The sequence below is a fragment of the Camarhynchus parvulus genome, chromosome 3 (assembly GCF_901933205.1).
Source record: "Camarhynchus parvulus chromosome 3, STF_HiC, whole genome shotgun sequence".
In the NCBI taxonomy this organism is placed as follows: Eukaryota; Metazoa; Chordata; class Aves; order Passeriformes; family Thraupidae; genus Camarhynchus; species Camarhynchus parvulus.
The window spans coordinates 46,595,723-46,619,963 of NC_044573.1; the positions used below are offsets into that span (position 1 = coordinate 46,595,723).

General features: G+C 39.5%; 1 protein-coding gene across 6 annotated transcripts in view; it reads right to left on the reverse strand.

Moving 5' to 3' along the window:
* LOC115902443 (SAM and SH3 domain-containing protein 1-like) overlaps positions 1-24,241 on the reverse strand; it is a 531,864-nt gene that overhangs the window by 81,864 nt on the left and 425,759 nt on the right. For all 6 annotated transcript variants that reach the window (XM_030945936.1, XM_030945934.1, XM_030945938.1 and 3 more), the window contains exon 2: positions 16,927-17,055. In XM_030945936.1, coding sequence (XP_030801796.1) covers positions 16,927-17,055 — 129 coding nt within the window. The remainder of the gene's footprint in view (positions 1-16,926; positions 17,056-24,241) is intronic.

The window sequence follows — 24,241 nt, forward strand, 5'->3', positions numbered from 1 at the left end:
AACATCATTTGTCATTTGTCAAACCCAGTCAATTCCACTGTTTCATACCCAATCAAGGAAATTATCTTTGTCAGTAGATGCTACATCAAAGCCTAATACTTCCAGCAAATTACTTAACATTTGAACACCTCTGTTAAATTATCTGTAAAATGGATATTTTAGCATTCAATGCACAGATGCAAATCATATGCAACAATCTGTCTGCCTACAGAGCAACACCACAACACCAAGACAAAACTATAAAGTCTGTCCTCTTCAGAGCATAAACCACTACCTCAAAATGTGTTTCCAGAAAGAGATGTCGTGATGACGAAGGACAGAAGGTATCTTACGTGACATGTCCTTACACTTCTAAAATGATTTTTACAGACAAATCAAATGAGCACAGCAGAAATCTGCCTTGCTGCATGGTTTTAAAGTTTTGATGGAGAACAGTATTTTCCAGAGGAAAGGAACGGGGGCGTTGGTGGGGAAATATGAAACTAATTTCAGCAGGAGTTTGTGAATAGGGTATTCTTTCATATTAATGAAAACCAGATCATAAAACAGTCTGTGAGCTAAGAAACTGGCAGACAATATATTAAATATACAAAACCACACATAATATAAATTTATATGTATTTATGTATATAAATAATTACATAAAGCTCTATTAAAAACAATAGAGTTTTCCCCATCATAAGATATGTTCAGGATATTGTTTTTTAACAATAAAAAATAAGTCAGGATTCTAAAATGCAGTTCCACAGAAATACAGAATGTCTGACAAGGGAAAACAAGCTACACAAATAATTTCATATCACAAAGCTATTGCATAATGTAAATCTGTGCAATATAGTTTGTCATTTGATTTCAAAGTCATCAGGCACAGGAAGAATGCAACTGTGTTTAGTTTACAAACATTTCAGGAAAATTTCAAAGCACATACAAAACACGAGGTATTATTATTATTACATAAAACTGAGAATAAAATAAACCACTTCATTTTTTCAGGTCAATTATTTTGAAAGGAAGGTTGGATAACAGTTGTCTTCTAACCTGAGTTGACTTCCTAATTTTCAAGCAATAAATAAGGCCTTCAGGGTTCAAGATCAAGTAATCAATTACTAAATTTATGAATTTATGGAAGGCTCTACTACAAAAATCAATAAATAGTGACTAAAGAAGGCATTATGAATAAAACAACTTCATAATACTGGTAACTCCACTTGAGAGGATGGCAAAATTTTCTACATAGCAAATACATGCCTAATCAATCCATGTAATATAATTTACATTGAACAAACTACTTTGTATTTTGCACATGACCTTTGTGATGAGACAGGTTGAGTTATCTTCCATTTTTGTGCAAGGTCACATGTAAATACAGGGTGGTCTCTGGACCCTCCACTCTTACAGACTGTCCCTTTCCTGCAAATATCCACAGTGGGATGTGTTTTTCAGAAGGAGCTGAAAAAAAACACCTCCATCAGTAGAGATGTAATGGGACTGGGCAATTAAAAATTAATTCTTGTCAAAGCTAGTGGAATTTATATGAATATATATCTATTGGTTCACACATAGATATTAGATCAATAAATATATGCTTGATCTCTGGTGAAAGATTAAATGAGAAAGGTGCATAGAAGAGACCGTTGCCTGCTTCTGTTACTGAGAAGCACAGGGCTGGAAGGTACTGACATTACCCATTAGGGAGACAAAGACTGTTTTCCTTTAAGGCTCCATCCTAAAGAAATGAACATGCCAATCCACCACCAGTTTCTAGGGAAATAACTGAAAAAGCAGGTAATTCTGGCCTAATGTTTGGGAATCAGATGCTGTGTAATACTGAAAACTGGAAGGTACTGCATTTAAACCAGAATTGCCCAGACAAAGACATTCAGGGTGAGGAACATCTGGGGAGCTAGCAGGTTTGCTAAAAAGGATGCAGGGATTACAGTGAATCATAAGGTAAGCACAAGGCTTCATGCCATGTTGTTGTGTAAAGAACCACCATTGTATTACAGATATTATGAATGCTAAAATAGTTTGCCTAGGAAAACAGTGGAATTAACATGCTGGGACAGTTTAAAGACAGGTCTGGATCAACATCTGTTAAGCATGATAAGGACCGCTGAATCTATCCTGGGGCAAAGGAGGAACCAGGTGATTTCTCAAAATTATACAACAAAGCCAAGGTAAAAACCATGAAATACAACAGTACTTAAAACAAAATAGGTCCAGTAACACACCTTCAACCACAACAAAAAAAATTAAGATATTGTTGTATTTGTGTTTCACTTCTGGTTTACGCATTTCACACATAACTACAGAGAGAATTTCCGCTCTTCCTTTTGCAATAACTGGAAATTTTATCCCAGAGCAGGTGCTGCAAACTTAATCTGTTGGAGCTGAGATGCAGACTGCTTATGGTGATGTCTAATCCAAAGCTGTAAGCAGAGAAGTTAAATAAACAGCTTCGCTTTTCGTTTATTCTGTGTTTCAAGGGACATTTTACATGTGCACTACCCTCAACTCACTAGTCTCCAAGGGATTGAAGTTGCATAGATTTCTGATCTTTGCTATTCTATTGCTATTCTGCAGAAGTAGCATAGCTGGTAGCACAAAATCACTGCTCTCCAAGAGGTAACAACATCCAAGCCAGGCAGACAAATGCAGGAAAGAATAAGGACTATAGAAGGATGGGAAAAAAAGTAGGGTGTAGGAGGTATGCAAGGAAAATAAAATGACGCATGTGGGACAAAGTGAATGGAGAAGGGGTGCTGTGAGGACTTTTACTCCGAGAAAATCTCGTGAAGCTTTGAAAAGATGCATGGGTAGAGTAAAATGAGGAAGGCAGGGAGGCATAGGCTGAGCTACTAAGGAGTGGGATGCAAGGGGAAGATGACAGCAACTAGTAATGAGAACAGCCTAGAGAACAAACGTGGCATCCTGGAAGGAGAGTCAGTAGAGGGTCCTCCATAACTTCATGTCTCCTGTAACAAGGCAGTATAGAGGCAATATCTGAGCTCTCACTGAGGGCTAAATGTGATTAATCTAGAACAATGTGCCACTTCCTCAGGTATTTTATCCTCTATCTGCTCTGGGAGAGAGGCTGACAAATCCAGCACTGGTGATCAAAGCCTTTCATCTGCCACTTAGCTGCCCTGACACGGCGGTGGAAATAAAAGTCTTATGCTCAAACACAGAGATAAATAATCCGTAACATTCCTCATTTGGAAAACACCTTGCCACTCAACATAACTGCATCTGTGTTGATCTGAACCTGCTGGTAAGAGAAAGGGTACAAAGACTGATATGCTTGTGTTTCAAGAAATGTCTTGCTTTTGCGTAACCCCTTTCTGCAGGCTTATAAAGTCTTGCTCAAAAGAATTTCCAATATTCTGAAGGTAATGAACAAGGATAAGAAACAGGTCTGACTTCTGTAAGCCTTGCTCACCTGTCCAGTCCTGACATGAGCAAGAGCAAGTAAGATCAGGATAAGCAGTGTGATTCATGCCAAATAAGTTAATTTTCTTAGTATGATGCATAAGATGATTTTTTGCACACTCTTACTATAGATACTAAACTCTACCAAAGCCAGAGACATGGACAATCAATAGATTCCTTAAAAAATTCTAATAGGCTACTCTTAATAAAAGGAGCTATTAAAATTACATTAGATACTCATGGGTTGTACTTGTTGACAAGTAGTCTTCATTTTGTTTTATTCCACTGTTCAGACAGCTTAAAGAGCAAATAATCTAAGACACCCTTTTAGATTTCCAAATCTCCTTTGGTGTTTCTGTTTGGTGTTAAGTGAAAAAAAATGTGCCATTTCCCTCCAGTTAAAAAGGTGAGACAAAACACAGCTCATTTTGTACCATTCCATTTTGGGTGGGTTTGGGCTATGAATAATCTATGTGCTACAGGGTCAGCATTTCTGTGTTATAAATGTTACATTATGTAATGTATTACCACGATAGGATATGCATTTATATGGAAAAGGAAACAGATAAACACTGCCACCAAATTTTAGGATTACTCATTGACAAAATATCTCTCCCTGGAAGTAAACGAAAGTTGCTAACTTTCAAGTTAGCAACTCTCTGAGGTAAGAGATCAATTACAAGGAATTGCATTAGCAGTAGGAACTAGAATGGTACTGTCTAATGTATAAGATTAAATTCAGATTTTTTTTCTTAAAATGGAAATTGTTAGGCCTCAGTTCATGGCAAACTTGTGATCTCATACAGAAAATACTCCTGTTTTCAAGACTGACAGAGGGTGACAGGGACTGTGGTCATAAAATGATAAAGGGAAATAGATGTAACAAAAAATACAAGAAGACATATCCCAGAGATCATGAAAAAGATGCAAGACCACTAGCTTTTTAAGAGAGTCTCTAAGGTTATAGGTAGAGATTTGAAAAGTGCTGTGATAATCCCTAAAGAAAGTTCTCATACTTGAAGAGCTGCTACTGTGCAACCAAAAATAGCCTTTCAAAGGAATAATCTCACAGTATGTCAACAATAATGAATTATAAAACATTCTTCAGTGCTAGGAGGACCTCAAGATTCAAAGGAGAAGAGTTAAAAAAGCCATTTATGTGAAAAGCTGAAAGGAAACAACAGGTAATCTGCTATAAACCCAATGGTTATGTCTTGCCTTAACTATACCCCTTTTACTGTCAACAAAGGCCACTATAGAATAATGCTTATTTTAGAAATCTAAGTAGTTTCAATCAGAAGAATCTCAATGGATCACTAAGAAGAGAAAATCAATTGTGTTCCTACTATTTAGGGAAAACAATAATATTTCCTGTTGCATGAAGCATGGATATAGAGTGTTTCCCACCATACTTTGCTATGCTTCCCATGAAAGTGACTTCTGGAAAAATGCCCATCTCCAACTTCATTGCAGACCTCAGATGTTCAGTATCACTCACTCAGATAAAACATCTTCCTGCTTTCTTCTCCATTTGCTGACTGAACTACGGTCAGGAAGGTATTTCTATTTCTGTAATTTTAAAGAGCAGAAGAAATGCATTTAGGATGCAAACTCTAGGGATACTCATATCCTCCCACTGCTCCAAAGGAAGCTATGATACAGTAGATACCTTCTGTATTAGTTTTTTTCACTGAACTTCTGCAGTTCATTCTTAAACATTAACAGTTTTAATTCCTTCTGTCATTTTGTGAAGCTCAACTAAGACAGGGCTAACTTCAATTTTATTCTTTTGCGCCTAAGTGTTTTCAGGTGTATAAAACACTCAAAAAACCCAACTGTCCAACCATGACATGACTTTCTTTTTCAATTCTTTAATTTCTCTTTTCTCATTAGCTTCATCTTGGAGCTTACAAAGTTCCAGAGCAACCTATTGTAGTGGCAGTCAGAACCTTGTCTGTGGCTCAATCACTTCTCCTGCAGTACCTATAATGAAAAGGTCAAAACTGCTATTCTAAATCTCCTCCTTTGACCTTGTGCCTTATCAAAGTAAGCCTGCATTATGGCCAGTGACCATGACAGATTCACAGAAAAAGAGTGCACTAGTGTGTGAAGACATTTCTCCCAAGAACTGGCAACCATTCTAGCTCTAACTTTTAAAAGATTATAACTTTTTTTTTTCTGCCTTCAAATGACAAGCTGTGCTATGTAACTGTGGGGTTTTTTTAGTTGTTATTTATTATTATAAATTATGTTGAACTATTACAATGTTCTGGTCCATGCAGACAGTTCAGGGCTCACGTAAGTACAAGTATCTTGCTGCCCTGTGACACTTCTTGCCCTTTGCAGCCACACGAGTGCATCACTTGTTCTTCTTTACACCACCTTAGTTTTCTAGTGACCTATTCACCCAAACTTCTAGCACTTCACTCCTTACCCTTGTAAGCAAGCAATGACCAAATCTCCTTCTTTCCTCTTCTTTGACCTGAGAAATTCAGAGGTCCCAATTCCTGGGGCACCTGTTCCTGATGCTCTTGGACTCCCTACCCCACACTTTCTGCCCCAAAGAAGAGGCTTCTTCCTTAAGCACACATCTCCTGTGCCTCAAAAAACCCAAAATCCAAACAAAACCTACTAGAGTGGAAAAACTGAGCAGGAAGCTCTGAAGAAGGCAAGTCCAACTGCCAAAATTCACATTCACCTTTCCTTCCTTCTAATGTCCTTTCCTACTTTCAGACCAAAATTTCAGCTACAAAACTTGATGACTACTTAGCTTCTGTAGAAACTGCCTACCCTAGCCAAAATGTAAAACACTGAAAAGAATGTATTTAATTTGTTTATCTACATGTTTTTAACAATGTATGTTCCATGTCTAAATACACCCTGTCATTCAGTCATGGAAAGCTTTACAAAATACTTCATATTTCCATGTTACTAAATAAAAGTGTAGAGTTGATGCAATTCTTGGTGTTATTTCATTTCCACTGTTTAAAGAAAATTTGAAGAACATAAACATTTCTTAGCAAATTAAGATGACTGCTACATAACATCTATATATATTTCAAGTGCAAATGTGTGAGTTTACAGGTACCACCTGCAATTCAATAGCCACAAGAAAATTAACCCACATAACACAGCTCAAAGGAGGAAGACCAAAGTTACCAAATCCCTCAAAACACTCATCCAGCCTAGCATTAAGCTAGTCTTGCTGTTAACTTGAGAGGCTACTCAAAGAAACAGAGATCACAGGAGATAACTTTTCTGCTATTGTCTGTCCTACAAACAAAACGTTATCTAAACTAATTATGGAGTAAAAAATAGCAATCAAGAAAAATAAATTTGAATTTTGCTAGAGGGTCTGCATCTTAGTTCCTTTTTAGACTATCATTCTGATGTGAAGTAACCAAAATATATAAAATAATTGAAGATATATAAATGTAATTATATTATAATTTATATAAGAATGTATAATATAAAAATACAAAAGGTGTCAAAAAACCTTGGGCTAAGATTCATATTCCTACTCCATTCCTGTTGAACCATGTTTAAAATATCTGAATTTTTTAACCTGCAAGTGAAAAAGAAAAGATTCATTAACTTTGTGAAGATGCCTACCTGGAAGATGAGACATTGCTATTCCCATTGCTACACCAGGAAATGTTTACATATGTGAACAGGACTGATTAACAGATAAGGTTAAAACAGAATATTAAATTGCACAGTACTGTGCTTCAAGATAAGAGATAAGAGTTCAGGTTTCCTCAGGCAGAGGGAAGAACGAAACTTTGGTTTTTTAGAGCAGCGGATCAAGCCACCACCTCCTACCACTTTGCACACCATGCCCTTCATTTCTCACGCTTTCCCACAGGTGCTCAAAATGAAATATCTCATTTAGGGTTTAATAAGAGCATTTTTTTCAGTCCTCACCAATTGCCATTATGCCGGTGAAATTAACATGCTGAAGAAATCAGGAGTCTCTTCCACAGCACCTCTGCATTTCTATTACCCCTGCCATACGTCAGACAATTATTTCAAGTGGAGGCAGAATGGCAGGAACGAGAGATGGCGGCAGTCAGCTACTGACCAGGAGAGCTGGACTCTTCATCAGACCTCCACATGCCAGCTGCAAAGGGAAGTTGCCAGACCAGGAACACTCTAAGAGTCTGGCACAATTCTGAAGTACATCTGAATTTTGTTTCTTGGAAGTGTGGTCTAATGGACTGGATTTGACGCTTGAGCTGCAGGTCAGCCATAGTGTCTGTCACCTGCTGGCCTCAGTGCTTAATGGGCCAGGATTTGTTTACAGCTCCACCACTGTGTATTATTAGGTTGTTCTGAGCTTACTATAAATGTCAGGCTACTCTGTTGTGAATTTAGCTACAGCGAAGGAATTAGGGAATTACACAGGTAAATCTTCATCAGCAGCTCAATCTCAGGGAGGTGAGGCCTAAATAGGGATAATGATCCTAAAATTACCAGCTTCAAAGGAAGCAACAAAGGCTAATTAATGTTTTTCAAGGGTTTTGAGGGTTGAAAGTGCTACACAAAGGAGAAATAAAACTATTTGGTGAGCTTCTGTGTAGGCTAGCAACTGAAGGCTCCAATTATGCAGCTTTCAAGAGTTAACCACATGAACAAAATAAAGCTACTCTGATGACTGACTTCCTTCTTACTTCTCATTTGTGTGACTTTTAGCACCTGGCATGTGCGTCAAAACTTTAAAATCTCTCTCTTTTGTCAAAAAGACTTCAACTACAGCTTAATCTTTGCTGGGCTACCATGACCCTGAGATTAGCTCAGTTGGTTAAAGCCTGGTGCCAAAAAAAACAAAACCTCGCCAAGGGTGTGGGATCAATCCCTGCATGGACTCTGCACTTAAGAGTTGGACTTGATGATCCTTGTGGATCTCTTGCAACTCAGAAGACACTGATTCTGTGATCACCAAGACAGAAAGCTGTCAGAAGCCTGAATTGTGTGCCTCTGGGAAGGGAAGGGGAAATGGACTTTTCTCAGATACTGTTTATCAGCCTATTTTGTCTTAGAGAAAGCTTACAAATTCTGATTTTTCTTTTGCTATCTTTTTATTATATAATTTATCTGGATGTCTCATGAATAAAGCCTTATATGATGAAAAGCTTGTCTATTTTTCCACTTCTATAAACATTGATTCATTATGATGCTATTCCTATCATCTTTACAGCCTTAAATGCACTGGGGTATACAATTCTACTGCCACTAGTTTCACATGAATTGTAAACCAAACAATTTTAACTGTGGTCTTATCAGGAACTTCAACAGCAACAGGCAAAAGACACTGACAAAGTAAAAATTACCAGTCTGTGTTTCATAACGAGCTTATGAATTCCAAATTCTGCTAATCATTTCAAGTCTTTCTTCTTTCATTAGTTTCTAATCCATAACTGATTTTATTCATCATGGCCACAAGCAATGCAAGAAATTAATCCATCTGATAAGGAACTGAAATGGAATTCTTTTGAACATATTACCCATTCATTTTCATATTTTTACAGGATTACTGCCTTTCCCAACTGTATTTGCTTGAAGAACCAAAGAAGCCTTAGCATCAGGGAAAAACTGGATGTAGTAATCCCAAATTACTTTGTTCCATTATGTAAAATAAAGTTGCAATCTAAACCATTGGGGAAAACCCTAAAAACATAAATCAAGAGGGATATGACATATGGGAGTCAGGAAGAGGGATTTCCAGCTGATAGCCATTTCTTTTCATTATTTTGTGGAAAACAGATTGATCATTCACCAAAGAAATCATGTCTCTTCAAACTGCTTGAGTTCTCCTTCAAACACAAAATTCACAGAGCATATTGTTTGAAATGGAGCATTTCTCTGTGTGCTTCAGGCGACAACTGCTGAAACAGGAAACCTACACAACACTCAGAGAAGATAAAGCATGGAAAGATCAAAGGAGAGTAGCTGTGGAGCATCAAAACCTACATCATGAAGAGCAGGGGCCAGGCCAGCAGAAGAGAAAAAAAAAGGAACCAGTCCCTCTGAATTCACAGATGGAGGCCTGCCTTCCTCTGGGCTTCTTTGCTGGAAAAGTGTCCTTCTGCTGCAGAGAAACAGATATTCCAAAGCACATCCAGATGTGCACCAACACTCACGGTGTGTTTCTCATTCTCCTCACAACATGCTCTTGATCTATTATTGATTAAGACCTGTTTGTTTTCCCTAATGACCTGCAAGGCTGTTATGGTTCTTACAAGTGAGATTTTTCAGCTAACCTCATGACATCCATCTTGAGCAGTATCCTTACTATTCCTCAAGGACACAGTGGTGTTTCCCTGCTTGGGGACTTAGAAGAAGCACAAGCAAGTGCTACAGTTAGTTGACATTTGAAGTTGCTGCCAGCTGTGTTCAACACACATAGATGGACTGGTGAGCAGTGCCTGGGGAACCACAGAAGGAGAGCACAGAGAGGCTGCCTGGGGAGTCAAGCTGACACTATGCAAAGACAAAGAGGAGTAATCTTAATAGAAAACATTACATCTTTTCAGTTCATTCCTCTGTTGGTTTAGCTGCTATCACATCACAGAAGTCTGACACTCTTCTAACATGGCCAATACACATTGCTGTCCTCCCAGAGTACTGCCACTCAGCTGGGTATCTTGGAAATCTAGTAATATGTGAATGGCAAGTTGGGCTGCAGGGCTGCACATCACAAACTGTTCACTACAGAGTTTAGGCAGGTTTGAGTTGATTTTGTTTGTTAGTTTTGGTTTTTCTGGTTGTTTTGTTGGTTTTTTTTCCCTCAGAGATGCACCTTCTAAATGACAATTTCATTTGCTCTCTTTTTAAACAATTGTATCCATTGCAATGAAATTTACCAGCATGATGCTGTACATTTCCAGTTTTGCTGTCACTTTTAAATTCTAAAGGGAGAAAGAAAAAAAAAATACATAAAGGGAGCTAAAGTTAGTCAATCAATTACTCCTTCCCGCTAGTCCTCAGGCTCCAATGAGATTAAATCACAGAGTTAATACAAATCCAGTCTGTCAGTTCCACCAGATCTGTGCTGTTTCTGGGATAAAAGGAGAGCACAGTAAGAATATATTCAACTGATCTAAGGTTCAACGTAAAACTCCTGCTGTATGTAAAGGGGCAAGAAAATTATTACAAATTATGTTAGAAGATTAAGAATACCTAGACAGTTATAAAGCTAAAGAGAATTTCTCCCCTCCACAATTACCAGTCAGACTGCCAGAAGTCAGTAATCTTTTTTATTTATAACATAAATATTATTTCGTTTATAACAGTATTACCAGTTCAGAAAAAAACAAACAAAAACCTATTACCTTTGACAGTCTATTTTTCCTGTAACACTGACATTATCAAAAATATTTCAGAAGACCAGAAGTGCTAAACAAAAGATCCTACTCCAAAAAAACAAGAGTCCTCCAAAAGTATGAAAGGAAGATAAGGTCACCCAAACCATCACAGCTGCAAAGTCCGCTGAGTCTCCAGCCTACAAATGAACAGATTTTGCCTAAGGGATTATTCATAAACTGCCTTCCAACAAAAACAGTGGTGAGGCTGCAGGAGGTCATTAGCTTGCAGAAAGTAGAGAGATTTTTACTTAGTCTGCTAGTATTAAGTGAACTAAGAACAGTTTAAGAATGGTATTCACTTTGCTGCATATGGAACAAGCCTTGCTTTGTTTTCATGTTTAATGCTAGCTCTATATTTAAATGCCTTTGCTGCCTTGGTCTGTGATGTGAGACACTAAAAATAGCCTGTCTGTTACAGAATTTCCATTGTGTCTACCTTTAAAAAGCTCCATTAATGATGAAATGTCATTATGAATTTAAATTATAAACATAAGCCTAAAATACTGAGAGACTGAGACTGCACACACAGTAAATCTCCATTAATTATTTTCTAGGTGAATCGACTTTATGTAACTCATACTCAGGCCTAATCCCCCCTAGTTCAATCTGTACTGAGTAAAAATAAATCCACAATGATGCTTCTAAGTCCACCCCTTCTACAGCTATTTTTTCTTCTGCATATCTGCCCCATAAGCCCTGGAGACTTTCAAAAAATTAGGAAATCTTATCTGTGTTCTCCAACTCTTTTTTTTCTTTCTTTTTGTGCTGTAGATACCTTTTAAATTAAACTCAGATGTTGTTTATATTTTGGAGGGCCTCTTACAGCCAGCAAGACAAAACTAAACAGTGGGATCCTATTCCAGTGAGATGCAGAGGTGTCCTCTCAGGACTAATGATAACAGCAGCCAGTATTGAATTTGCAAAGCAGAGGTGATCATTTCATAGCAGGAATAAGCAGTCTATTCTAGGATCCTGAAATATTAATGTACGATGGGAAGAATGGCAGACATGACTAGTGTCAGCTATAGGGTAGACACATTCAGCATCCCAACTCCAGCTTTGGTGGCTAACTCTCTTGAAGATTTTTTAAATATACATCAATCACTGACTGCAACTGTTCTGGGTGTTTTAGTGTGCTTCAGCAAAGGCTGGCTAGTTTCTCAAATAGCCTGATGATAAGGCCAACCAGTAGTACTGTAACAGACAAATGCAGCTATAAAGCGGAAAAATCATTATTATTCTATCACTCAAATTACTAATTACTCTACTTTTGCTGCTTTTCCTCCCCTTTTTCTTGCTGTACATACCATTTATATGGGATGACATCACCTACATGGTCAACTCCATTTGTAAACAAACAACTGGATGTTGAGCAGCTTATAAAACCATGCACAGACAAGACTTAGGAAGACTACATTGATGTTGGAAGTAGGACAAGAAACTGATGATGGTTTTATGTTCTTTTCTGTTTTCTGGCTTTGCCTGTGTACATGTGCAGGTACTGTAAAAACAACCAGGATTAGGCAAGGTAATTTTTCCAACTACATTAATTGTACTTTATCACAGTGTACAGAGAGATTTTGAACACTTCCCCTTCTACACAATGAAATTAATTACATGAATATGGGAAAAATGTATTCTACTATGCCATTTAGCTTTTCAGTGGCATTAATTTTATATAATTTGCAAGACAAAAGATGGATGCAACTTCTCAGCGCCCCAACTGTAGCTGTCAGAGTCCATCAGAAAACCTCAAGCCATTCTTTGACTTCAAGCTCATCAGCTCCAATACAGACCTTGGCAGCAGCAGTTAGCTGGCTGCTGTCAGTGATAGATGAGACAACAGAATGAAGTTTGCTCTTTCATGGCTAAGTCAATGCTGTCCTGCCCTGCTGACTGGCAAGGCAAAGCTGCTTTTGTCAGTAAGCCATGCAGGTATGACCCCAGAGACACAAAGGAAGCAGGTCATAGAATGGTTTGTGTTGAAACACATCTTGAAGATCATCTTGTTCCAAGCTCACTGCAATGGGATTGCTCAAAGCCCCGTCTGACCTGGCTTTGAACACTTCCAGGGATGGGGCACCCACAACTTCTCTGTTCCAGTATCTCACCCCATCACTACATGCCCTTGTAAAAAGTGCCTCTCCAGCTCTTTTGTAGCCCCCTTTAGCTACTGGAAGGCTGCAGTGAGGTCCCCCTGGAACCCCTTCTCCAGGCAGTATGAACCCAGTTCTCTCACATCTCTCCTGTGCTGGGGACCCCAGAACTGGATGCAGACCAGAGTAGAAGGGAAGAATCACCTCCCTTGACCTCCTGGCCACACTCCTTTTGATGCAGCCCAGGGTCTGGTTGGCTTTCTGGGCTGTGAGCACACACTGCAAGTCATGTCAAGTTTTTCATGCACCAACACCATTAAAACCTTATCCCCAGGGCTGCTCTTCATTCATTCTCCTCCCAGCCTGTACCTGTGCACAGGATTGCCCCAACACACTTGCTGGACCTTGTACTTGGTTTTTTTGAATGCCATGAGGCTTCACAGGTCAATCTCTCGAGCCTGTCCGGGTAGCCCTGGATGGCATCCCTCTCCTCCAGCGTGTTGACCACTCCACTCAGCTTGGAGTCATCAGCAAACTTGCTGAGGGTGCACTTGATCCCACTCTCCCTGTCACCAGCAAAGATATTAAACAGCACCAATCCAAATACCGATCCCTAAGGAACACTACTCATCACTGATCTCCATTTGGGTATTGAGCCACCAGAGTGTGGCCATCCAGCCAGCTCCTTATACACCTGAGCAGTTAATCCGTCTAATTCATGTCTCTCCAATTTAAAGACAAGGATGTCATGTGAACAGTTAGAAAATACCATCCTCACAGAGTCACTTCTCTGGCCATAGCTATATTTTAGCAGATGTCCACCTCAATATTACCAGTGATATATTCATTATGGGCCTGAAAATCCACTCTATCTAATCCACCTGCAGTTTTTCCTCAGCCAAAAGCCCACATGGTATACAGGAATAGGCCAAATGCTAGGAAATGTGGGCAACTCCCATGCCGTTCACAAACATTCGTGTCCAAACCCAAGCACATTCTTCATTACAAAAACATAGGCAAAACTCCAAACACAGAAAGCATTTATTGTGTTTAGGAAGAACTAACAATCCTTGACAGCATTGCCATTTGGAAAAATATTCTGGGTTCAGCTCCATCTGCACCCACTGTTTTGTTGCAAGATATGCTGCTTTCCCAAATAATTTTACCAAGTGATTTTTTTTTAAATTCAACTTCAGAGCAGGATATCTAGACTGAAATGGCCATGGTGCGATAGGAAAGGCTGGAGAGCTGATTAGAGAGTACAATATACAATCAAGATATCAACACTTGCGCCCAAACAGCTTAAAATTATTTCAAAGGGTACAGAAGCAGCAATAAACAGTTCATATTTCTGTCCTTCCAGTGGATGTGCTACAAAGGGCAATCTGGGCGAGCCGGTGCTAAATACATGTTCCTGCCAAAGCTCTGCCAACTCAGGCATGTCTTTGTTATCACGCTGCTCCTCCTGACAGGGCCTCTCTGTATAGGGTTTACAGGATGCTTTGACTCCTGGGGTGACCTGCTCTTTCTCTTTGTTCAGAGCATTCAGTAAAAGCAGCAACCTAACCTAACCTTTTATGTTTCTGCTAAGTAATTTTATGCACTCAATACTGCATTTTCATATGGATTCAGTAACCACCCCTCCAGCAAACTCCTGAAAATCTGCACTAATACTCCATGCATGTCAGCTCTGCTATGTTCACTTCACTAAAGAGTGGGAGAAGACCTTTGGGGAGGGGAAGAAGAACTGATACACTGCCCACCTCCAGCTCTGACACAACCCCACTGTTGGGAAGACAGGATGTAGAGACAGCACTGCTTTCTTCATCCCTGCAAGAAGAGCAATGTATGGCAGAGCAGGGTCAGCCTGGACTAACAGGCCCACAATACTGGTGCATAATAATTTTGGAGCTACATATATTTGCCATCCAGTACATTTTTTTTTCTTTGCTATCATAGCACATCTGGCATGTGCATTGGGCATTTACCCCAGCACTACTTCCCATTCACTATCCCCAAATGTCTGCCAATACACTGCCTTTCCTCAAGGTGTATAGAGACAAAAAACACCACAACAAGTGACTCACTCTTCTGCTCATCACACTAAAATCACATTCTGGTCTACATGGCTATTTCCCCCCTCTCTGTGTAGCTAAGTCAAGCCTGCCTGTTCATTGATGAGAGCAAGATTCAGCTGCAGTCAGAACTGTTTGGATGCAGTTGCTGGGCAAGTGAGCTAATATCTATAGGCTCATATGTTATCAGCAGAATGGCTATCTTATGTCTAGAAACTGTATTATAGGAGTGACAGATGTAGCAAAAATGGCGCACTAATTTAATTTTCAATTGCATTGTCTTCTCTCTGACCTGGCAGTTCAAGAAGTCATCACTGGACAACTAGAGTAAGCAAACTCAGTATCAGAGAGGCTGAAGAGGAATCTCCAGGCTGTTTTTCACACAGGCACTTTCTCTGACTACAGCTTCTCTGGAATAGAACGAATCACTCGATGGTCTGTCTTTGGTTAGCTCACATCTATTTAAACCAGCATGAAGATCTGCACCTTTGATGTGAGTTAATTAAGCTCACATGGCTTTTTCCAGCCTGCCTTCTGCAGCTTCAGAAGTGAGAGGAGCCAAATTAGGCCCATCTGTCTATGGAAGGGGTCCTCTCCCACCATAAGGCACACTCCACTACCCAGCACAGGAGCTGCCTTCCAAGACCACCAGGAAAGGGGGTTTCACTGCTGCCAACAGCTACTGAGAATACCAGGCCTGCCAGGCGTGGGGATTTTCATGAGAATCACAGTTCTGTGCCATCACTTCTCTGCACAGAAGCCTTAAGGGTCTGTCTACAAAAGAATTTCCTGCAATAGCTTTTTGTTTAACCCTTGGAACTTCTTGGCAGCAACAGATCTGCAAAAACATTTGCTTTTTTTTTTCCTATATAAAAATAAAGAAGAAACTAACAAACTTCAGTGGGGCAGAAGATGACTCCCTGCCTTGATTCTGCTGCCATTAATTGTGTAACTGAAGTCTGTAGTCTCTACAAATTGTGGAAGTCTCTCAGTTGGTATCCTGGAATCCCAAAAAGAAAGAAAGTAGCCGTAAATAATCCACATCATCAGCTGTTACTAAGGCACTCTCAAGGACTTTTGCCCGTGCTCAGCAAGAAGAGTTGGGAGATTCAGCTCCAAACTGTCAGAAAAGACAGTTTCAAGATGATCTACTGGTATCTGTGGGGAGTTTATCAAAAAGGCGTGTTTCATGAGAACAACAGACAACAGGTATAAATTGCTATGGGGAGGATCTCACAAAACATTATTTAAAAATAGAAGTTCATTACAAAGATAGCAAAGAAGTATTAACAGGTTTCTCAGAGACGGTGCCATGTCTGCATCCCTGGAGGTCTTCAAACTCAATGAGATGAAGCCCTAAGCAACCTAGTTTGAATTCAGTGTTGACACTGCTTTGAGTTGAATGCTGGATTAGGGACCTCCTCAGGTCCCATCCATCCTGAAAAGCTCTGTGACCCCACATCACCTGCTACAGGTTCTATAATGTATAAAGTAATGGAAAGGAGTTGGCAGAACTGCTTACATTTGGGAGCCTGGAACCAGTATTTGCACCCTGGACTTTTGAGAAGCACCTCTTTACACTTTGTACAGCGCAACTGAAAACCTGCACAGTTTCACTGTGCTTACACTGGGATCATCTTGGAGCAAGGAAACAATGCTTTTGTCAGACAGTGCCTTGCCTCTGAGAGTTGAGGATTGCAACCAAATGCAAGAAGTACTCTAATTAAAGAAGAAATAAGAAATGCAGACTCCAAGGCTTAATGAATCATAAAAAATACCTAGAAGAAACCTAATCTGGCTAATTCCAAGCGTTTAATTGAGTTGGCTGAAACGTTTGCATGCATGAACAAAACCACGTACAGTTATTTCCCTGGGTAGAATTCTTCAAGCTGTAATATTGATTCTTCATCTGGAGCATGAATGGCAATTATTTGTTAATAAAGTTGTAACTGTTCTACATACCAAATCAAGGTCTTGGGAAACCCTCCTCTTGCGCAGCTCTTCCATCCTCTCACACACATCTGTGAAGCAGGTGTTATAGTAGTCTGCATACTGCTGTGCCAGATCATCAATATTTCCCAGTGACCCGTCCTACAGGGAAGACAAAGAAAATAGGTTAATCAATCTTAAAGTTCTAATTCAAAGGTAGCACCACAACTATGAAGGAAACCCCTGTCCCTGCAGCACATCATGCTCCATCCCTATCCCAGAGCACACTAACAGCAAGAACAGCCGGGAACTGGATAACCAGAAGAGCTCCTCACAATCAGGTGGGACTTTGTTAATTCCCACAGAGAGAAAGAAGGCAGGGACAACAATGCAGTGGAACAACACATCCTCAGGCACTATCTGCCTCAGTTGTCTCCCAGCAGCCCCTGGTTCTCCCAAGCAGCATCTCACTCTTCCAAGAGCCAGTCATTACACACATTTCACAGACCTTACCAAGAGTAGCCCAGCTTTGTGACAATGACTAACTGCAACTAAAAGATTGCTTACCAATACACTAAATCAGCCAGACTGCAAACAATGACACCCACAAAGACACACTGCCAGTTGGTCTTTTAAGATGTACTGGAGGTGGCAACATGGTTTACTCAGTCCCAAATGTCTGCTTTGCAGGGTAGGATTGCTACACTGCTAATAAAACAGCTATAGCCAGAAACCTAATTGCAATAATCTGCTAATTCATACTTTAAAAATTATGAATGAAGAAAATTCATACTTTAAAAATTATGAATGAAGAAAATAAGATCAGAACAATAAGAAGGCTGAATTTCAAGCGTCATGAGAAACCTTTCTAAACATCAGATACGCATGCTCCATCTGTAAAGTGAGGGGGTGGGCAGGTACAATATGCACACCCTTAAGATAGGTCCAAACGATGGGATGGAATAATCTTGTATCCCTACTTGTCTGACTTATGAAAGAGCATGTTTATCACTGAGTGCATTCCTTAGAAGGTAACACACATGAAAAAGATAGGCTCTCTATGCCTATCCTGAGAGAAGGACAAGAATACATTGCAGACTATTATTTTATTGCTGCTGTTAATATATACACACATATAAACATAAAATTATGTCTTGATTATTAAGAAAAAGCTAAGCAGGAGAGAAATAATCTAAAAATAATTATGCTAATAATATACATAAATTGCAAAGTTGAGTTACAGCATACGAGCTAAGAGAAACTTTTAATTAGTACCCACACCTTAATGAAGCTGTTGTTACTTGGAAATAAGCACGTGGTCCCCTACACTGAAGAGGTAGGTTTGCTCTAATGAAGTATCACTTCCAGAGAATTGGAAAAAAAACTTTCCAGTTTACATCAAAGTGAAAGCCTATTAAATCTCAGTCTCTGTGAAAACTATTTTCTACTCTTTTAAAATGTAATTCCACAGGCGGAACAGTTACCTCCTGAAACTTTTGCAGATTTCCCCAGAAACTTCTGCAGAGCTCACATTCCCAAAATTCAGAACAGCATTTTCTCAACACTACTGTGTTCGCTACAGGTGGAAAATAATTTGTGCATCACTTATTGGAGCAGTAGAAGCAAAATAACTACGCTAAATATGTATCTACATTTTGTCCCCTGCCCCCATACCTACGTATTTTTTTACTGTAGTTCCTATCTCTCAAACTGCCAAAGATCTTGCACAGGAGATGTTCGAAGCATTAAAAGATTGGGGTCCTTATACAAATACACTTCTGGGAACTTCAGACTTTCCAGAGCTTTGGACAAACAACCTCCTGCACTGCACACAACAGTGCCACCCTTCCTTTCTACAGGAGCCACAGTGCTACCTACTCACAGTGGAAGCCTACATCTTCCTACAACCACCTCCTTGACATTCATCACTTCCCAACAAGCTGGGGAGGAAACTTGGACTTTGCCTGTACCATGAGTTTCACAAATTTCCCTGTGCCACTGGGTACTCCTCAGGTAGCTGAGGGTGTGCTTTCTGGTCCTACATGGACTACGTGCTGCTTTCAGTGTTTAAACACTCAGTAGGAATAACGAGGAGTGCACTGCTGGGGAAAAAAATGAACCCCAAACTGAAAAAGCAACCCCAAAACTTAACTTTCATTTGCTCACTTTTGTGGGCATTAAGAGAACCTATATGACTTCCGAAGAGATGATGTGACATCTGAATCCCAGCCACGCAGCCATAACAAACAACACTCTCTAAGGTTTATCAAAAATTCTTACTTTGGAGTATCTGCCCCAACCAGAGTCTGTTTATTCTTTGATAAACTTTGCCAGTTAAGAATATTCAAGTTGGAAAGAGTAATGATACAAAAGCAACACAGGGAAGCATCATCTTACTAGAACAACATGAAAACTGCCTATCAGTCCATTTCCTCTCACAACTCTGGAAACCATACATTCCATAAAGTTAACCTGCTCCAAAACCACCCATAATTTTCAAAGGTAATTCATGACTTTGGAATTGCCTGAAATTCTCCAAATCCAATAATATCACGTGAACTTCAGCTTCGCTGAGAGCCGTTCAGAGCTGAGGATCTCGGCATGCTCCAGTGCTCCTCCCCACACCTCCTCAGACACGTGGTCACATTTGCAGGACAGCTATGGCACTGCCAGTGGATCAAACACAGCCAAACAAGTGCTCATTTTTTGCTTGTGCTGGCGTGCAGTCCACTGTGCTATTTTTAAAGGTAGCCTCCAAAAGGCTGAAGGCTTCTGACCGTCCCTAGAACAAAATTAACTCAATTGCAGCACCCCAATTAAAGCCTGCAGAAGGTGGGTGGCCCCACTGCCAACAAGCACGTGGCTGCAAAGAAAGGCCTATTCACAAGTGACCAGTCACCAGTGCCACCGCATCCAGGGGAGCAGAGCTGCAGGCATCACCCTGCCTGACTGACAGCAGAGATTGCTGGCAGCGCTCAGGGCTTGCATGAGGGCGGCTATGCTGCAAATGAAAACAAGCTTGATGTCCAGAAAAAGATGAAGGAACAGAAAAATCCCCATAATATGTTAGAACATACAGCTGACACACAGCGATCAGACAGCTGGCACACATACCCATTACAGCCCTGCCACATGCTTCTGCTGGGGGTGCACACCAAGGGCAGCTACAGCTTTATGCAGTTGCCATTCCACAAAGGCTGCATGCACCCTCCTTACTGATGTGGACAGCTTTGGGGTTTGAAGCCCCATAGCTTCAAAATTAGAACAAAACCACAAACATTTGCATTTGCACCTCAACTTGCCAGAAAGGTGCAGTGGAAAATGCCAATTGAAGCCTTTGTGTCTGCAGCCATATGAGTTTATGTGTGCAGTCAATGCAGAGAGCATTGGTTTTGTCAAAAGAAATAAAGATACATAAATCAACCCAAGCCAAAGACAGCAAGCATCTCATGACCTGCAGCATCCACTCATGATTTCATGTAAGTAAATGTCATAATTTAACAAAGGATTGTATATTTGATTTATATGACCTCAAATTTGATCCCTACATAGAGTTATCTCCATCATCCTCCTTTATTCTTCAAGCACTACCAAAAACATGGCAAAACTTAGAAAAGAGAAGATGCTTCATTCTTCTACTGCACAAATAATGGCCAAGACCTACTTTAGGTATCATCAAACCACAAGTATAGCTCATCTGAAGAACCATGACATTTTGCGTGCTCTTTAAATTGACCCCCCACAATGTCTCCAAATAATTCTAAACTGTCTCACACAAAATAACCAGCAGTGTACTTTGCAATTCTATTTTGGCTTTGAGTCTTTAAAAATATTCATATGCAAAACATTAGCTCCAGCTTGGTAAGTCATGCATTCCCTTACAAACAGAGTCAAAGGAATGGCCAGAGATGTTTTTAAAAATCTCTAGAATTATTAATAAAATAAAAGACTAAAAGCATAACTCAAAATATTTTTAAAAATATTTCTGATGCACAAAGAGTAAGATCCAGTGGCAATTTTCATAGTTTTACACAAACGTGGAGTGCCATTTTAGTTTCACAGGTAGGAAAAAGCACACAGTTATTTGATACAAAAAATAACAAGCCAATGCAATATATAATAAGCCTTCAATAACACACCACTATGTCCCATTTTGATATAGATGGGCTGCATATTTGAGACAGCTTATGTGAGCAATGAAAATATATAGCTTTCAAACTTGTCCTTACTGATAAATCTGCATTTCAGAAGCCCCTGAAATGCTCTGAACTGTCAGTAACACCTTTAAAACCAAAACCTCAACATAAACTCTGTGATTTTGTTACAAATTTAACAGTTAAAGCACTAACATGAAGAGTATTTTACACCAATTGTGTTTATTACCATGCGAACTGCAATGTTCCCGCTATATAATCCCACAAATCTTTCTGATGGAAAAAAATTTGTGAGCAATACAATTATTGAGCAGGAAAACCATTCCCCAAACACTTCACTGGTAAGAAGTTACAACATGTTTCCCCTAAGATTCACTACAGCACAGACTCTTCCACAAAACAGTTTAATAGCCAGGAAAATACACAACTCGTTATTTATAAAGGGTTAAATGTAAAATGAAGATTTAATAGCCTAATGAAAACAGAAGTTCTCTCAGATATCTATTTTCAGCTGTGAAGCATGTTCCTAAATTTCCATTTTATAATGTATGCATGCAACATTTTTTGGCATCATAAAACACAGAGCAAAATGATGAATTGCCCTGAAATTCCCAGAGAATTAGTTCTGATATGCATGTGAATACCAAAGGAATCCACTGAGATTCCTGCTAATGGAGCGACTACAAAGAAAAGTTGGAATGATTTGGCACTTATTATAAAGTCAGAATTTATCGGTCACTGCACATCAGTTAGTTTAACGCCTTGGCAGAATCCTCTGTATTTGACATCTGAAAGCGTAAAAGAGAAAAATGTTTTGCTAGAGAGCTCTGCCGGCTGTAAAATTAAGGAAAGATATATTCATAGTTTAATAGTATAATAAAATAAAAACACTAATAGCTAAGGAGGAATAACAGACTTTGCTAAGTAACAAATACATTTGATGAACCCGCATGTGTACTGAAATATTAGGCACTAGCAGAGCATGCATACTTTCTGCATAAATTTCTACGCAGAACAAGATTTTTAGAAAAATCTTCCAAAATTACAACCATTTTACTCTGTACTTTTCTGTCTCAGAATCTGAAAAATGTGTTACAAAGCTGCATATTCCAGCATATCCTCCTCCTATTGTGGCAGATATTAGGAATGTCAAGAAAAAGGTCTTGATTACTGGATATATGTGCTCAATCTCCCAGCCCCTGGGTAAAATTCACATAACTGCATGTATCTCATAAATGTTGAAAGATGTGGATGCTACAAGCCTGTTTGTTCAGTGAGACAGATGGGTCTCCATCTGCACACGGCAATGCAGGTTACAGCACACAATGCAACTAGACGAGTTCAAAACTTAAAAGCCACTGCAGCTATGGCCACAGCACATGCATAATCCGGGATCTTAGGAATAGGTCAGAAACTGGAAGACAATCTGACCTTTTTTTCCTAATAAGGTATAAATGAATGTGGAAATGGCACTGGCAAAGGGAAGGTGCTATTTCACAACACACAGCAATCGTGCCCTAGCAAAGGCACATTTTTTGACCTTTACAAGCTAAGATGAGAAAAATCCATTTCCATGCCTGAAACACAGGACTACTGTGTGGAGAGTCACTGTAAACATTAGCAGTTTATTTCTGGCAGTTAGATTTTAACAGGGATGCCTACTAAAAATTTGTGGAACATGACCTTGCATTTCAATAATACCTTTGGTTTGGATAGCTCAAAGAAGTACATAAATGAAAGCCAGAATGTGGGCCAGAGCAAACAGGCTTGTTTGGGGAGGGGAGACGGGCAAGAGGGAGGAGGGACAAAAAAGCAGCGAAATGAGAACATCTGCAGGAAAATATATTTGTGCCTAATAAACGCAAGGAATGATCAGATTTTCGTGGGATAACTTTGACTAAAATGCCACTCCTTTTTAGATATTTTTACTAATTATAAGAGCTCATAAAAGCCTGACAAACTTTACATCCTTCCCTAAGCAACCTTAGACTCATGGCAGAACTCTCTGCATTCCAAAATATATTAATATCTGAATTCAGGCTGCACTTGATAAACCTGAGACACAGTATTCCACGTTCCTTCACAGTTCTTTCTAAGGAGGCAGATTGAAATCCAATCCAAACCTTGTCCAAACACAAGAGTTAAACCTGCATCCATCTCTCTGGCTAGAGCTTGCGTCTCAGTTTACTACAGTAATACACAGTGAGGATAGGCATCTGTAGGAAAACCTGCAGAGATCCAGTATAATTCTGTTACACATCTCTGACCCTCTTGCTACCAATGTATTTCTGCTAGGAATAGGGCTGATGTTTTGCCTTCTGGCACAGCTTCAAAATGCTTGCATTGAAAATGAACCCGACAAGCTGCTTGAGAAATACTCCCTTCTATTCCTAGGCCTCAGCAAGGACAATCTTCCATTCAGCAGAGTTAACAATTCTACTATCCATGCAATGACAGGTTCAAAGCCTGTCTTGACAGTCAGCAGGGTCAGAAATGTGAGAGAGACAGAAGTGCAAGGCCAGGCAGCCAGCGCTTCCCTTGATATTCAGAAGAAGGCATAAAATACTCAGTGTACAAGTCATGACATTTTTATATTGAGAACAGCTATTTTTGAGGATGCTGAAAAGTTGTCATGGTTCCCTTGACCTCTCTATAGCCAGACACTGTGAGAACAAAAAGAACATACAGACCAGACTGTTCAATAGACTTTCCATTAATTTTTATGGCATCTGAGGGTTGAGTCATTAAACTATGTGGCTTTACAGACAGTTACAAAAATAGATGTGATACTACTGTGTCAAGCTCTCTGCAGCATGGTTAAAAGACTTATAGATTCTGTAAAATAAGCAGAAAGCACAATGGTATACTTTGATATCAAAGATTTGGCAGCAGTTATATGAAATAACTAATACAACCCACTAAGTTCAGAGCATAGTCACTCTAGACCCAAAAAATCATATTAAACCACAGAGTTATCCAAGTTTTTTTTTCCATATATATATATACACACATATATAAAACTTTGCCCTCTCTTTACATCAAAAACCCCTCTTACTCTTTTCAAAATTCTGAAATTAAAGTGTTTCCTTTACCAGTAGCACCACAGTTTTTTCTACCCCCTTCTTTTTACTGTAAAGCCCCAGAGTCTTTGTCAAGAAGGTATAACAAAGCATCTCTGGAAAAAACTTTTTGAA